The sequence below is a fragment of the Saccopteryx bilineata genome, chromosome 1, assembly GCF_036850765.1.
Source record: "Saccopteryx bilineata isolate mSacBil1 chromosome 1, mSacBil1_pri_phased_curated, whole genome shotgun sequence".
Lineage (NCBI taxonomy): Eukaryota > Metazoa > Chordata > Mammalia > Chiroptera > Emballonuridae > Saccopteryx > Saccopteryx bilineata.
Window position 1 is genome coordinate 136,041,872 of NC_089490.1, and position 14,372 is coordinate 136,056,243.

The 14,372-nt window shown below is 52.3% G+C and overlaps 1 protein-coding gene across 1 annotated transcript; it reads right to left on the bottom strand.

Moving 5' to 3' along the window:
- Positions 1-57: 57 nt before the first annotated feature.
- Positions 58-14,092, bottom strand: R3HCC1 (R3H domain and coiled-coil containing 1). Its single transcript, XM_066252637.1, has 9 exons — positions 14,089-14,092; positions 10,279-10,441; positions 9,711-9,842; positions 9,164-9,301; positions 7,818-8,409; positions 6,407-6,579; positions 5,111-5,181; positions 2,792-2,887; positions 58-1,073 (listed from the first exon to the last, which is right to left on the bottom strand). The coding sequence occupies exons 1-9, from the start codon at positions 14,090-14,092 to the stop codon at positions 967-969; spliced, it is 1,476 nt and encodes a 491-aa protein (XP_066108734.1). The 3' UTR covers positions 58-966.
- Positions 14,093-14,372: the final 280 nt, after the last annotated feature.

Genomic DNA, 14,372 nt, shown 5'->3' on the forward strand with positions numbered 1-14,372 from the left:
CCCCTACCTCTTCAGAGTAGTCTAAGGTCACAAAAAAATCAGCAAAGATACAAGTCAGTCTTTCTTGAGCTTGTTTTTTACTGAAATTTGTCAGGGGCACAGCAGTTGTGTTAGGACCAGGACACCTAGGGCAGGGCAGGGCAGGGCAGGGCCTGGGCCAGCTCTGAGGGACAGGGTGGCAGGGGAGGGGCGCAGAGCACTTCCCAGTGGGGAGGGTGGAAAGCCAGCCCAGCTACTCTCCCTCACACATAGGCCCCCACTCATGTCAAGTGCACCAGCACCAGAGGGCTCCACAGTGACCCAGGAGTAGGATGGCACCAACTCCATCCAAACCAGGAACATGTACTGGACCTGTCCCCACAAAGGTGTCCTGCATCTGTTCTTGTGCGCGGGAGGCAAACTCTGTGGCCACTTCAGATGTCACCTCTTGGCTTTGTTCATGTTTATTTCTACAAGGAGCCCTTCTATCACCAACATTGAGAGGAAACATTAGGACCAGTCCAGGGGCTAGGGCCATCAGCGCTACCATAGCCCACAGCCACTCTGCCGACTCCCAGGGGCAGGTCAGGGCAGCTGCCTTGAGGGGAGACTGCCCAGGTGTCACACAGCAGGCGCAACCCACTCCGAGCTGTGCCGGTTCTGTGCAAAAATGCCCTGCAGGCCAGTCTCAGACCAATTTCTTCAGAGGCCCAGGTCAAAATGGGAGACAAACAGCACCCCCTAGTGTCCCTGGGTAGACTATATTTTGAAGCAATGAAACTTTTAAGTTTTTATTTTTTCTCAACTTCTGGAACTAGACCAAACTGAAGCCCACCCCACCCCACCCCACCCCACAGTGACACTCCAACGGGAATAGAGGGCTGTTCTAGTGTCTGTAAACGGTTGTGGTGTTGGGACCCCAGCCTGTGCTGGGGGTGTCGACCCAGGCCCACTGGGCCTGCCAAGCCCTTGGGGAAATAGGAGACTCTACAGCAGGTTGTTCTTTTTGTGTTGAAGTCCCAGGGCCCTCGCCACCAGCCTCTGAGCCACTGCTGTACTCGTCTGTGGTCTCTCCTTCGCCAGACACAAGAGCTCTAAAAGGAAAGCCCCGTGGGGCGGGGACTTGAATTCAAGGCCATGATCACCTCTCCTCCCAGTGACACAGCAGCCTCAGATGCTACTGACAGGGCACCCACCAAGGGCTGCTGGGTCCTGACCTCATCCTGCCACCTCTTTGTACCCTCCCCGTTTCTCTACCTGCACAGGGTGGGAAGGAGCCTACCCTGTACATGTCCATGCTTTGCAGGGCCATCTGGGGAGGGAAATCAAGTCAGGACAGGGCACTCAGAGCTTATGGGACAAAAGCCACATGATCCACAGAAGCCTGAAAAGCATCAGCAGGCCACTTCTGGCCCAGTTTTGCTGCCACTGCTTTGCAGCCACACAAACTGTGCCCTAAAAGCCCCCATCATGCTTTCTAGGAGAAGAAGGGAGGGAGGTACTGTCCATTACTTGGCACCTTTTGCGAGTCTACCAGGATCTCCTGTCCACGTCTCTACCACATTCTATATGATCTGCTTGTTTTTTAGTTTTTGTTTTTTTACAGACAGAGAGTCAGAGAGAGGGATAGATAGGGACAGACAGACAGGAATAAGAGATGAGAAGCATCAATCATCAGTTTTTCATTGTGGCACTTTAGTTGTTCATTGATTGCTTTCTCATATGTGCCTTGACCGCGGGCCTTCAGCAGACCGAGTAACCCTTGCTCGAGCCAGCAACCTTGGGCTCAAGCTGATGAGCTATTGCTCAAACCAGATGAGCCCGCACTCAAGCTGGCGACCTCGGGGTCTCGAACCTGGGTCCTTCTGCATCCCAGTTCGATGCTCTATCCAGTGCGCCACCGCCTGGTCAGGCTATGATCTGCTTGTTTTAAAGAAAAAGAAAGCAATGCACATCAGGTGACTCACCCAAGGCCAACTTAAGTGACAAGGCCAGGTTCACACGCAGGGAGACTCTTTTAACCCCACTGCAAAGCATGGTTCCCATGGACTTGCAAAAAAGACCAAATGTCTCCCTGAGCAACACCCAGCAGAGGCATGAACAGGAAGACAGGTCCCAAGCAAAACAGCTGGCACACAGACCTCCCTGCTGGGCCTTTCCTTCCCTAGGTATCCCCAGACCCCCAGGTACAGGAGGAGCACCCCAGCGGCCACTAAGCCCAGGAGTCCTAAAGCAGAGAGCTGAACAAGAAGGACGGAACCAGGCCCTGGCCGGTTGGCTCAGCAGTAGAGCGTCGGCCTAGCGTGCGGAGGACCCGGGTTCGATTCCCGGCCAGGGCACATAGGAGAAGCGCCCATTTGCTTCTCCACCCCTCCGCCACGCCTTCCTCTCTGTCTCTCTCTTCCCCTCCCGCAGCCAAGGCTCCATTGGAGCAAAAGATGGCCCGGGTGCTGGGGATGGCTCTGTGGCCTCTGCCCCAGGCGCTAGAGTGGCTCTGGTCGCAATATGGCGACACCCAGGAGGGTCGCAACATGGCGACGCCCAGGATGGGCAGAGCATCGCCCCCTGGTGGGCAGAGCGTCGCCCCCTGGTGGGCGTGCCGGGTGGATCCCGGTTGGGCGCATGCGGGAGTCTGTCTGACTGTCTCTCCCTGTTTCCAGCTTCAGAAAAATGAAAATAAATAAATAAAATAAATAAATAAATAAATAAATAAATAAATAAATGAAGGACGGAACCACTGGAAAGGCCCACAGCCTAACCACACACACACACACACACACACAGCCTCATCAAGACACAGCTGCCCCCTTACTTGGCCTCTGCAAGGCCTTCAGCTTTGACTGCTTGCTTCCTTGTATGAGGGGCCGGATCTTGAGCCCTAAGAAATCCTTGGTCAGGGCTTCAGCAGCTGTGGAGAGAAAACAGACCTGGAGCCATCCTCTCCTCTTCTAGGCAAGGCCCCCTCAGGGCCCAGGAACAGACAGACCACCCAAACAAATACAGCCGCTTCATGCTTCCATAGAAGGCCCCAGGACAGGTCTGCCACATGCCACTGTGCCATCTGCTCATCCCACCCCCAGCCCCCTACATGGGCCATCCATCCATTAGAACAGTGGTCCCCAACCCCCAGGCCGCGGACTGGTAAGTGGTCCGTGGGCCATTTGGTACCGGTTCGCAGAGAAAGAATAAATAACTTAATTATTTCCGTTTTATTTATATTTAAGTCTGAACGATGTTTTATTTTTTTTTAATGACCAGATTCCCTCTGTTACATCCGTCTAAGACTCACTCGACGCTTGTCTCGTAAGTTCAACAATTATATTTAAAAATATCAGTTTTTACGCCAGTCGCATAATTTTATTTTGTGCATTTATCCATCCCACCCTAAAGGCCGGTCCATGAAAATATTTTCTGACAGTAAACCGGTCCGTGGCCCAAAAAAGGTTGGGAACCACTGCGTTAGAAGGAAAGCCTGCGGAGTCCAGCTTCCACCCTCAACCTGGGCAGCACAGGACCACAAGAGGGCAGCCTCCTGCCTTGTAAGGTGGGAGCTTCAAACAAACCCTACCCTATCCCTGACTCCAGACCAGGGGTCCCCAAACTTTTTACACAGGGGGCCAGTTCACTGTCCCTCAGACCGTTGGAGGGCCGGACTATAAAAAAAAACTATGAACAAATCCCTATGCACACTGCACATATCTTATTTTAAAGTAAAAAAACAAAACGGGAACAAATACAATATTTAAAATAAAGAATAAGTAAATTTAAATCAACAAACTGACCAGTATTTCAATAGGAACTATGCTCCTCTCACTGACCACCAATGAAAGAGGTGCCCCTTCTGGAAGTGTGGCGGGGGCCAGATAAATGGCCTCAGGGGGCCGCATGCGGCCCGCGGGCCGTAGTTTGGGGACCCCTGCTCCAGACCCTCCCAGGACACATGCCCTCACTGCTCTGGGTTGTGCATGACCTATGTAGAAACACAGCATGTCAGAGAGCCAGGAGGGGCCTCATGTGCAAGCCCCCTCTTTACAGACGAGGAAGCTGAGGCTGGGACACAACCTGCTCATGCTACACAGCTCGGCAGAGCCCAGAAGGCAGCCGCAGCCAGGCCCAAACAGCGCTTACCCTTTCCGGGGCACCGGGCAGCCCCTTGGCTTCCCTCTGACCTCCCTGCAGTCATACCATGCCCCGGCCCCTCTGTTCCCTGACCACCACCCCTCCCCTCAGGTTCTCTCAAGGACTGGATGGGCCTACACCAGCTATGGCCTCGCCCAGCTCGCGTTCAGGAGCCAAGCAAGGAGAGGCAAGGGGGGGGGGGCACTCTTTATAAATACACAGAGAATGAGCAGTGGTGTGACAATCAGCTTAGGAAAGTGGACAAGAAGGAACAGTGGAGTGACAGTCTGGAGGTTAGCTGATGTCCCCAGCTTTGACACTGAGGAGCTTCATAACCTTGAACAGACCACCGACATTCTGGGAACCTCGGTCTCCTCATTTGCAAAATAAGAGGCGATCTGACCCAATCCTATATTAAAAATTGAGTAAGAATGCATGTGCTTGGGCCCTGGCCAGATGGCTCCGTGGTAGAGCATCAGCCTGGTGTGTGGAAGTCCCTGGTTCAATTCCCAGTCAGGGCACACAGGAGAAGCAACCATGTCTCTCTCTCTCTCTCTCTCTTTAATCCCTTCCCGCAACCATGGCTCAAATGGTTCAAGCAAAGTTGGTCCTGGGCGCTAAGAATGGCTCCATGGCCTTGCCATAGGTGCTGAAATAGCTTGTTGCAGAGCAACGGAGTAGCAGTACCAGATGGGCAGAGCATCGCCCTGTAGGGGGCTTGCGGGGTGGATCCCAGTTGGGCACATGCAGCTCTGCCATCATTTAATATGTGAAGTACCTAGGGCTTGGCCTGTGACATTTGCCCAGTATCCCCTGAATCCATAGCCTCTAATCTGAAGGCACTAACGTGAACAGGAACAGCCCAGAGCTCACTCTGCTCCCCAGCCTCCTGAACCGGGAGGGCTGGGAGTGGGCCTGCAACCTGGACGTGGATGGCCCAGGCCAGAGAGACCAAGGTCCCCTCCCCTCTTAGTGGCAGATAAAGGGCCAGCCCATGGGAAAGCCGCATTACCTGAGGCCGGGCAGGGAAAGATGCCGAGGGCATGTGTGTCGTCCACCCACTGAATCCTGAGCTCCTTCTCTCTGAGACAGGGATGAGGAGACAGAGCGATTATGAAAGCAAATGGGTGAAACACTTCTTGCCAAAGGACGTCCCCTCCCACCTCCAATCCTCAAAAACTATGAGCCAAGATGAGCTCCATCTGTCTCCTCTGGAGAGGAGACACCACTCGCAGCAGACTTTCTCTGAAGACCATGAGGTTGGCTTCAGAAAGCCAACCTGTGGACCAGGCAAGTCCCTGCTTCCCAGACCTGAAGAAGCCAGGCCTAGCAGAGCTTGCAGAGAACCCCAAGGGTTATGTGGCAGGGACAAGGGACAGGCCCTAAAATATGCATGTCAGTGTTACTGCTCCTGGTCAGCTCCCTCCCATACTCAGCAAAGCAGCAGAGTCTGAGGCCAGGAGAAGCCCAAAGCAGTCCCTCGACTACAGCTCCTCTGAGGGCACTGACTCCGCTCGCTAGCCAGGGGAAGCAGTCACCAGTGGCCCCCGGATACCCACACCTTCCGGGGTGGAGAGCAGGTGAGCCGCCCGTGCCCCACCCAGCCACACTCAGCTCTGCGCTCAGGCCCGGGAGGGCATGGCAGGGCTGCTGAGCAGCAGACAGAACAGAGCCAGGAAGAAAGGGGTTTTTAAAAGCATATGTCGTAAAGGGGGGGGGGGGGGGGGGCTAGAGAAAGGAAGATAAACATTAAGAAAAAAGAAAAAGAAAAAAGGAGAAAAGACTGGAGTTGGATTTAAGCAACTGGGGGCACAGAAGTCTTTCCTCTCAGCACTCCCTGGCCCCCCCACCAGCCCCCCTCAGCACTGTAGCTCAGCTCCACAGAGGCGGTCCCTGCAGAGATGGTCCGCAGTCTGCTGACCATGCGACCAGGTGGTGGGGATGTGGAGAGTGGGGCGGGATGGGCGGCCTGTGTCCTGCATCAGGGTGGAGGGCCCCGCTGGAGCTGCGAGGCATGTGGGCATGCAGCGGCAGGACGAAGGTGCCGCATGGGCCGGCAGGACCAGGTCTAGGGCCTCTGCCACATGCCCACAACCAAAAACCGCTCTCCCCTTCCCCACAGTCACGGCCAGTAGGCTGAGCTGCCCAGACGTATGAGCATTCACCTTCTGCCTTTCTTTCTAGGTGGCTGGGCCCTGGGGTGGGGGGAGCAGCAGGCAAGTGTCTCCAACAACAGAGGGATGTCCCAGCTCCTCTCTAAAGGGAGCACCTGCCCCCTCTGCCTCCCCGAAGCATTGCCTGCACTCACTGGAGCCCGGAGAAGGCTGCCAGCAGGTCCTCAGTCTTGAGTGTCGGTTCAAAGTCATAGATCTCCACCACGTGGGCAAAATCCTGCTCTCCGGGCAGCTCTTCTACGAAGGAGGACGTGTCCACGTGGACCTTCTCTACCTGGATCTTCTTCTCAGTCAGGCTGTCTGTTATCTGGGTGAGATCACACCTTTCAGCACGGGAGCTCTAGACACAGGGCTCCACCCAACTGCTTTTTCTTAAACCACAAATGGAGTCCTGCAGGCTTCTGGGTAAGCAGGGAGGAGGAGCTGAGGGTGGCTTCCCCTGGGAGCCATAGTTGGCAGGAGACTAGGAAAAACAGTCTGACAGGGCCTGACCTGTGGTGGCACAGTGGATAAAGCATCGACCTGGAAATGCTGAGGTCGCCGGTTCAAAACCCTGGGCTTGCCTGGTCAAGGCACATATGGGAGTTGATGCTTCCAGCTCCTCCCTCCTTCTCTCTCTCTTTCTCTCTCTCTCTCTCCTCTCTCTCCTCTCCCCCCCCTCTCTCCCTCCCTCCCTCTCTCTCTTCTCTCTAAAAATGAATAAATAAAAGTTAAAAAAAAAGTTTGATGTTTAAAAAAAAAAAACAGTCTGACAGCATACGGGACAGGAAGATGGAGAAGGATGCGCTTTGAGGGACGGAACTTACTTAGGAAGTTCCCAGTGAGTGACTGGCACCCACACATATTATGTTTCACAGAATACTGAACACTCCGTTGCATATACCCACTTTACAGCTGGGACACTCGTAATTCTGCCTAAAGTTGCACACTCAATAAAGAGACAGCTGAGCAAGTCCAGGATCTTTCCTCCCGTCCTTAATGATTAATAATTAGCCTTAGTAATTAAGTAAGTCTTTCTGGTCTCCATCCTTCATATATAAAACAGCAATAAAAGACACCTGCCCTCCCAACTGAACACCGTGGCCCATCTCAGGGAGACACACAGATCTAAGGAAACAAGATTTGTCAGACAAAGCTTCAGGCAAAAGAATAACTTTCATGACCAACATCTGCAGTCCCTTACTAAGCAAGTCCACATACATCCTATCTATATTACCTTGTGTAGGACGCATCATCCACTTTTCAGATGAGGTAACTGAGACTCAGAAAAACAAAATGACTTGCCTGTGGTCACATAACTCCTACATCTGAGCTGGGACTCAATTCTACACCCAACCCAGTATCCTTGAGCTTCCTCCCCTCTACTGTGTCAGTCCTGACTCCTTTGGGCAAGAGCCCTGCGCTCTTCTCCCATGTCTCCTAAGGGACCCCTATCACCCAAGCTCAGCCCTGCTCAGCAGCACATGCTCCACACGCCATGACCCCCGGTCCCATCTACCCACCTCACTTCCGCCCTCCCTTTTCCGGGCTTAAGAGCCTCATCACCTCCTGCAGCAGCTCATTGTAATCATCCTCGGAGCAGCTGCCAGGCCCCTCCTCTTCCACCTCTTCCTCTTCCTCCTCTGCCGCCAAGCTCTTCTCCAGCTCACTCCTCTTCCCCTCTTCCAAGTCCAGCTGCAGACTGGACAAAAGCTGTGTGGCCTTCTCTGGGCTGTCCCCTGTCCCCGAGTGGCTCTCAGGCCCCAACAGCTCAGTGCCCACTGGGTCCAGCAGCTGCTCATTGTCACAATGCTGGTCCAGGCCCTTTAGGTCCTCTGTTGTCTGAGTCATCAACGCAGGGTGTTCCTGATCAGAGCTGGGGTCTCCAGCACCAGTATCTCCAGGCTCCTCCAGGAGCCTGCCAGCTGTATCGCCCACCTTGAGCCCCGGGATTGGGGTCGGCGCCCATTCTTCTTGCCTGCGCCGTATCCGAGGCACATACAAAGCCTGGTCTGGCTTCCGTCCTCGTCCTCGATGCCCCCGGCCTGCCCATGCCCCTCGGCGACCAGCAGCCACTCGCTGGTTTGAACCTCGGTACTTGCTAGGGTGGGGGGTAGGAGGGCGGCAGGGACCAGAGAGTCCATCTGAACTGGGTAACCTGAAGCAGGAACAGAAGGTGATCAAATAGTCTGGGCCCCAAGGAAAATTATTTACCGGAACTACCTGCCATTCAGGCATGAGGCTCTCAAGTTAGCATCAGGCAAAAACCAATGCCAAATGGCCCCTGAAAATACCTTAAGAAAGCATCCTAGTGGAGGCTGACTGCTACCTCTGAACAAGCCCAAACGAGCCAAGCTCTGCCTCCACTGTTTAAAATGAGTTAGAGATGGCTGAATCCCCAACGGAGAAGCTCAAAAGATCAAAATTCTTTGGTTATATACCAGGTAAAGACTTGCATTTAGGGACTATGTTATTTGAAAAACATTAAACATGGTTCAACCCCAGGTTTCGGCACCAAAAAAAGAAAAATATTAAACACGAGGCTCAGTCTTTATAAGATCCTCCAAGATGCACTGGAGATCGAGATGAGTGGAGGCTCGGATGTGCTTCTCACCTTCATTCCATGGCCTCTGGGCACATGCTCCTTGCTTGAGTTACTGGCAGAAGCCTTCACTGCTTAGACTGCTCTCTCTCCCTTTTGGCCCAACATGTATAGTTAGTTGATTGCTAAATGAATTCTACAAACAATGCACCATCTACCCCACTATTGAAACAAAGTACGTAGGGCTGTCTTTTAAGCATCGGAGGCTGGGATAGAGGCAACTGCCTGGGAGTCCTTGCCCTGGTGCCAGGGGCTGACCAGATCATTATTCACCTGCTCACCCAGAAGGAACTACTGAGGTCATACATACCTGATGTCCAGGTGACAGACGACTGTCCTCCTCTTCCAGCCCTCCCCAACAGAAAAGCTGCTCAAAAGATCAAAATTTTCTGCTGTCCTATGGATCAGGTACCGAAGGCGACTGGAGAGTGGGGGGAAAAGAAGTACCCTGGGGAGGAGCAGAAGGAGTGCTGAGCAGAGGCTCCAGGTGCAGCCTCGGGGGCTGACCTCCACCAGGTGCACTCCCAGTTTAAAGGTGGCTTAACATTAGCCTCTCTCTGCCACCTTGAGTCTTAAGCTGACTGCAAAGGACTTAATCATAGAGGTTATCACAGGGAGCTACTAGTCCTGTCCCCATTCCTGTGCTGGGTCCCTACAGTCTTGAGGTAATGCTCAGAATTACACAGGGTTGGGAGAGGCCAGAGAGCAGATCATTAAACCTAAAGGCCAAGGTCAGAGACTGCTACAGGCCAGTTACCCCGGATGCACCACTGGGGAAGGGGACAAACAGGGCGTGGGGCACCCTGCCCTTCCTAGCAGCAGGGCGACCCCCCCCCAACACCCTTGGTCCAGCTTACCTTGACAGCTGCTTCTGCAGCAGGAAGCGGTCCAGCTCCTTCTGGACGCGATGCACAAAGTCATTCTCGGGCGGGGAGAGGAAGACGCCGTCCAAGCAGAGAAGGGCCAGGGTGACAGGTAGGAAGGAGAGCCTGTGGGGGTACACGGCCAGGGGCTGGCGTCAGAGCAAGATCTGAGCCAGCGTAACCCCGCAGTGTCGGTGCTGCAAGGGACCTGAAGGCATCGTGGCCCAGGGCTCTGCTCTGACGGCAGAAAGCAGGCTCCACGGTGGGGAAGGGACACACCTAAGTCCCCGGGCACAATGGCCGCCGGGCACGGGAGGGGCTCCCGGACCCCGCGGGAGCACGCTGCCTCCGCACGCGAGCCCGACGCCGGGACGCCTTTGTGCCCGAGGTGCGCACGCTCGCCCCAGCCTCTCCGACCCTTAAGCGCCCACGCAGAGTCGGGCCGCCTTGGGACCACTCGGCGGTAGCGGTCGGCCCTTCCCGGCCCTGGATCGAGAGGCCCGGAGGGCACGGGCCAGACCCGAGAGAAGCGTCCCTACTCAGGCCCACCCGCAGCACCCACCTCGCCTCCCCGCGCACCGCCGCGGTCCCGAAGATCCCCAGAAGCCTGCGCGTCCTTAGCGCCCAACAGCAGCCCGGGCCTCGGCGAAGGCGCAGCGTCACCGCGCGGCCTGGGGGAGGTATCGCAGAAATGGCAGAAGGGTTGTGATATGGTTTTTTTTTTCCTGTGAGCGCACACGGTGTCCTAGCATCAATTAATCCAGCCAATACTTTTGATTGGCACCTATATACTAGATCATGTGGGAAACAGATTTTCCAGTTCATTGTTTCTCTCCCTAGGGACGTAACAGGAGGAATAAAGAGAAAGGAAGCTTGGGCACCAAGTATTTCTCTCCCTTTTCTGAATCACTAATCTTCCATGGCCCTCAGTGATGGAACCTGCAAGAGGCCCAACCCACATCAAAGGGTCACTTACAAGGTGCACCAGCCTTGTAATGGACCAGGTGTATGGCCAGTAGTCGCAGCCGTCACCGTCAGGGCCAGGCTGGTGCAGGTTCCCATTAGATTTGGAGCCAGAAACTGATGAGCCATTCCTTTACTCTAGCCTTATACCCAGCAGGCAAATAAAAACACACAGGGCTCTAAAACCCACTCATTCAATGCTCACAAAGCTATTGATACATCTGGGTTTTCCTAGAATCAAAGGCTCCACCAGTCTTAGTCACCTCTGGTTCCCCATCTGCATATCTTCTCCCTCTTCATCTCTGCACAAACTGGCTTCTCCTTCAGCACCCTGCATCTTGGCTTCTTTTCTTCTCCTTTTTCTTCTTAAAACTTTTTGGCATGAAAACCCCTCCTCCAGCAACATTAGCATAACAATTACCCTTCCCAAGCAGGAGGTAATTAGCAGTTTCACTTGACAGCACAATTTACCTGGGTAGTGGCCATTTTTAACAATAAAAGTGAGCAAACCCAAACAACACAAATCTTACGAATTTATTTGCCCAACACCAGGGTAGCCACTTGCATGGAGCTTTGCAGGCCATCAAATTATACTACCTTGCTACAACCAGAAAAATCTCCAGCAACCATTTTAAATAGGGTTTGTAATTCTTGCCCTGGGATAAGGGGCTATAAAAATCTAGGAGACTGCCGGACCAGGCAGTGGCGCAGTGGATAGAGCGTCGGACTGGGATGCCGAGGACCCAGGTTCAAGACCCTGAGGTTTCCAGCTTGAGCGTGGGCTCATCTGGTTTGAGCAAAGCTCACCAGCTTGGACCCAAGGTTGCTGGCTCAAGCAAGGGGTTACTCGCTCTACTGTAGCCCCACAGTCAAGGGACATATGAGTAAAGCAATCAATGAACAACTAAGGTGTCGCAGCAAAAAACTGATGATTGATGCTTCTCATCTCTCTCCATTCCTGTCTGTCCCTATCTATCCCACTCTCTATCTGTAAAAAAAAAAAAAAAAAAAAAAATCTAGGAGACTAAGGTTGAAATCCATCCTATTGTTCCATGAAAGGTGTGAACTGTAAGCCTTTCACCATCCTGAATTCAGAAGCCCAGAGCTAAGAGGGCCCTCAACTACCTGCATTTAAGACCCATGTCTTGCCTGACCGGTGGTGGCCCAGTGGATAAAGCATCAACCTTGAAATGCTGAGGTTGCCAGTTCAAAACCCTGGACTTGCCCGGTCAAGGCACATATGGGAGTTGATACTTCCAGCTCCTCTCCTCTTCTCTCTCTCTCTCTCTACCCCCCCCCCTAAAATGAATAAATAAAATCTTAAAAAAAAAAAAAGACCCATGTCTTGGCACAGGGATGGGACAGTCTAAGTGGGCTCCTTTATAGGATATATGCGCAAGGTCAGGACAGAGATGGGACAGTCTAAGTGGGCTCCTTTATAGGATATATGCGCAAGGTCAGGGGAAGAGTATACCTCAAAAGGCTGGCTGGGAGAAGAGGTCTAGGAACAGAAAAATGGAGAAAAAATGAAGGTGCATTTTCCCATCTTGCAATTTTTCCCAAAGTATTTCTAAAAAAGATGATGGTATTATATCACATTTACAAAAACTATCTTTCCAATAGTTTATCAAGAATAAAAAGGACTTAGACTAAAGACCAGATCAAGTGCAAAGAGAACTGAAACCAAAGAGACTTGGGGGGCGGGGATGCATGGCTGTGAGAGGAGACTCTGAAGGCTTGTCATCTCCTGCCCCCAGCCTCCAGCCCCTGGGGAGCAGAGGGTGAGAGAGCAGTAGGAAGCACAGGGGGCACCCATTTGGGTTCAGACTCTGCCAGCCCCTCCCATGCTCTGCTCTGGTTTAAACAAAGTGGGAGCAGACCTGAGAGAATGTTGAGTGTCCAGATACTAGGGCTGTCTTTTCTGAGCAGGCACTCCTGACTGACAGGGGTGAGTCTGGGAGGCAAGCCCACATAGTTGCTAGGGACCAGACACAACCTGGGACACATATGCATGCTGACTCAGAGACAAAGGCCCAACTTTCTCATTAAAGTCACCATCTCTCCTCAAAATGGAGGGACAAACCAAAAACCCAGGAAACAAGCCATGCCTCCACCTCTTGAGAGCCGGTCTCTGAGAGAGGAGTTCAACATATTTAGAAACTAAGTTCTCAGGCATCTCCACCATGGGGTGCCTACATAAATGGGGAAGAGGATCTAAGTGCATCTACCCACATTATTTGGGGACAAATAGCAGGTGGTCCCCATTCAGAGGAAAGTAAACAGAACAAAAAGCAGCACAAAGGATATGCAGAATTTCTATGGCTAAAAATAAAGGAAAGCTTATCAGAAAAAAAGAGGATAAGAGTTTATTGGAAGATTCTCTTGGGAGGGGGAGAAGAAAATTTCAGTTAATAACTGCTTCACATTCCCAAGGAAATCGAAGAAAGCCTGATTTCCACATCACAATGGATAAGCCAACAGATTGAGATGAAAGAGAACTGTCAGAGCCACGGAAAGATGTAAAAGAGGCAATCATGTTCCTCGCAGAAGCAGCAGAAACTAGAGTGAACAATGCTGAAAACCAATCAGTAGCATGGAGAACAGACCTGTGAAAATAAAACTAACTCCTGGTTACGTAAAGCTTGCCATAAGCTTCACAGCAGCCCCTCCAGATGAAGATTGTTACCCTTATCGTAGAATAACCTGAGGTCTCGCTAAGGGCACCCAGCTACTAAGGGCAGAGTTTGAACTCTCTCAAATCCAGATCTAGCCTGACTACCACAAAATACCACAAAATTATGTTTTCCATCTTTAGAATGGCATTAGAATTGCCTTGACACTGTGGCTGGTAGCCAGACACAGAAGTCAGAAATTCAATTACCGTATTTCCCATGTATAAGACGCACCTTAATTCTGGGGCCTGAAATTTGGAAAAAAAAAGTGTATTACATAAAGTTACTGAACTCCAGTTTTATTCATCATGAAATTCATACAACTCCTCATCACTGTCAAAACTCCCATTCATTAGCTTGTCCTCATCTGTGTCTGATGATGAATCATTGTCTTCACTCATCCTCACCTGGGCTGCCCCTCTCCTAGGTCCTCTCCTAATTATCAGCATATCACTCATCTTTGCCCCTCTTTTCTTAGATTCTTAAAGGACCACATCTGCGAGGTTTCTCGACTCACGGTCAACCAACCAGATGTTCCTACACTCATATACACGACTCCCCTCAGAGCCACCTCCTTCCGACCTCCCTTCCCCACAACGCCCCTAAGCAGCAGGAAGTAGCCAGATGAACAGCAGCGTCCCTATCTAACATAAAAGGTCGGAATGTGAGGTCGGTTGGCAGTGGGGGAAGGCCACATGAGGAACCGGGTCCGGGACTTTGGCAGAAACCACCCACACCCATGACCACCAAAACAGTCCAGGAGCATTTTGAAAAAATCTGTCAGCCAATGAAATTTCGCCACAACATATCAACCCAATCACCCTACTGATGCTATAAATTACCCCCCCACCCCCACCCCCTGGCGAGGGAAAGTGCGCGACTTCCCTGACCCCTGTCTTGAGGAATAGTAAACCTCGCCCGGATGCACTCTAAATAAAGCTTTTGCTTGTCCACACTTGGTGGCTACGTCCTTCTTTCTTCCTCGGCGGAAAATATCTTACACATAGGTTTCAGGTAAACA

What these genes read in the sequence shown, in the direction of transcription:
- R3HCC1 (XM_066252637.1), bottom strand. An exon ending in GTCTGTCACCTGGACATCAG is followed by an intron (nt 8,410 to 9,163) that starts GTATGTATGACC and finishes TTCCTGCTTCAG; the next exon opens with GTTACCCAGTTCAGATGGAC. An exon ending in CTTTCCCTGCCCGGCCTCAG is followed by an intron (nt 2,888 to 5,110) that starts GTAATGCGGCTT and finishes TTCTCTCCACAG; the next exon opens with CTGCTGAAGCCCTGACCAAG.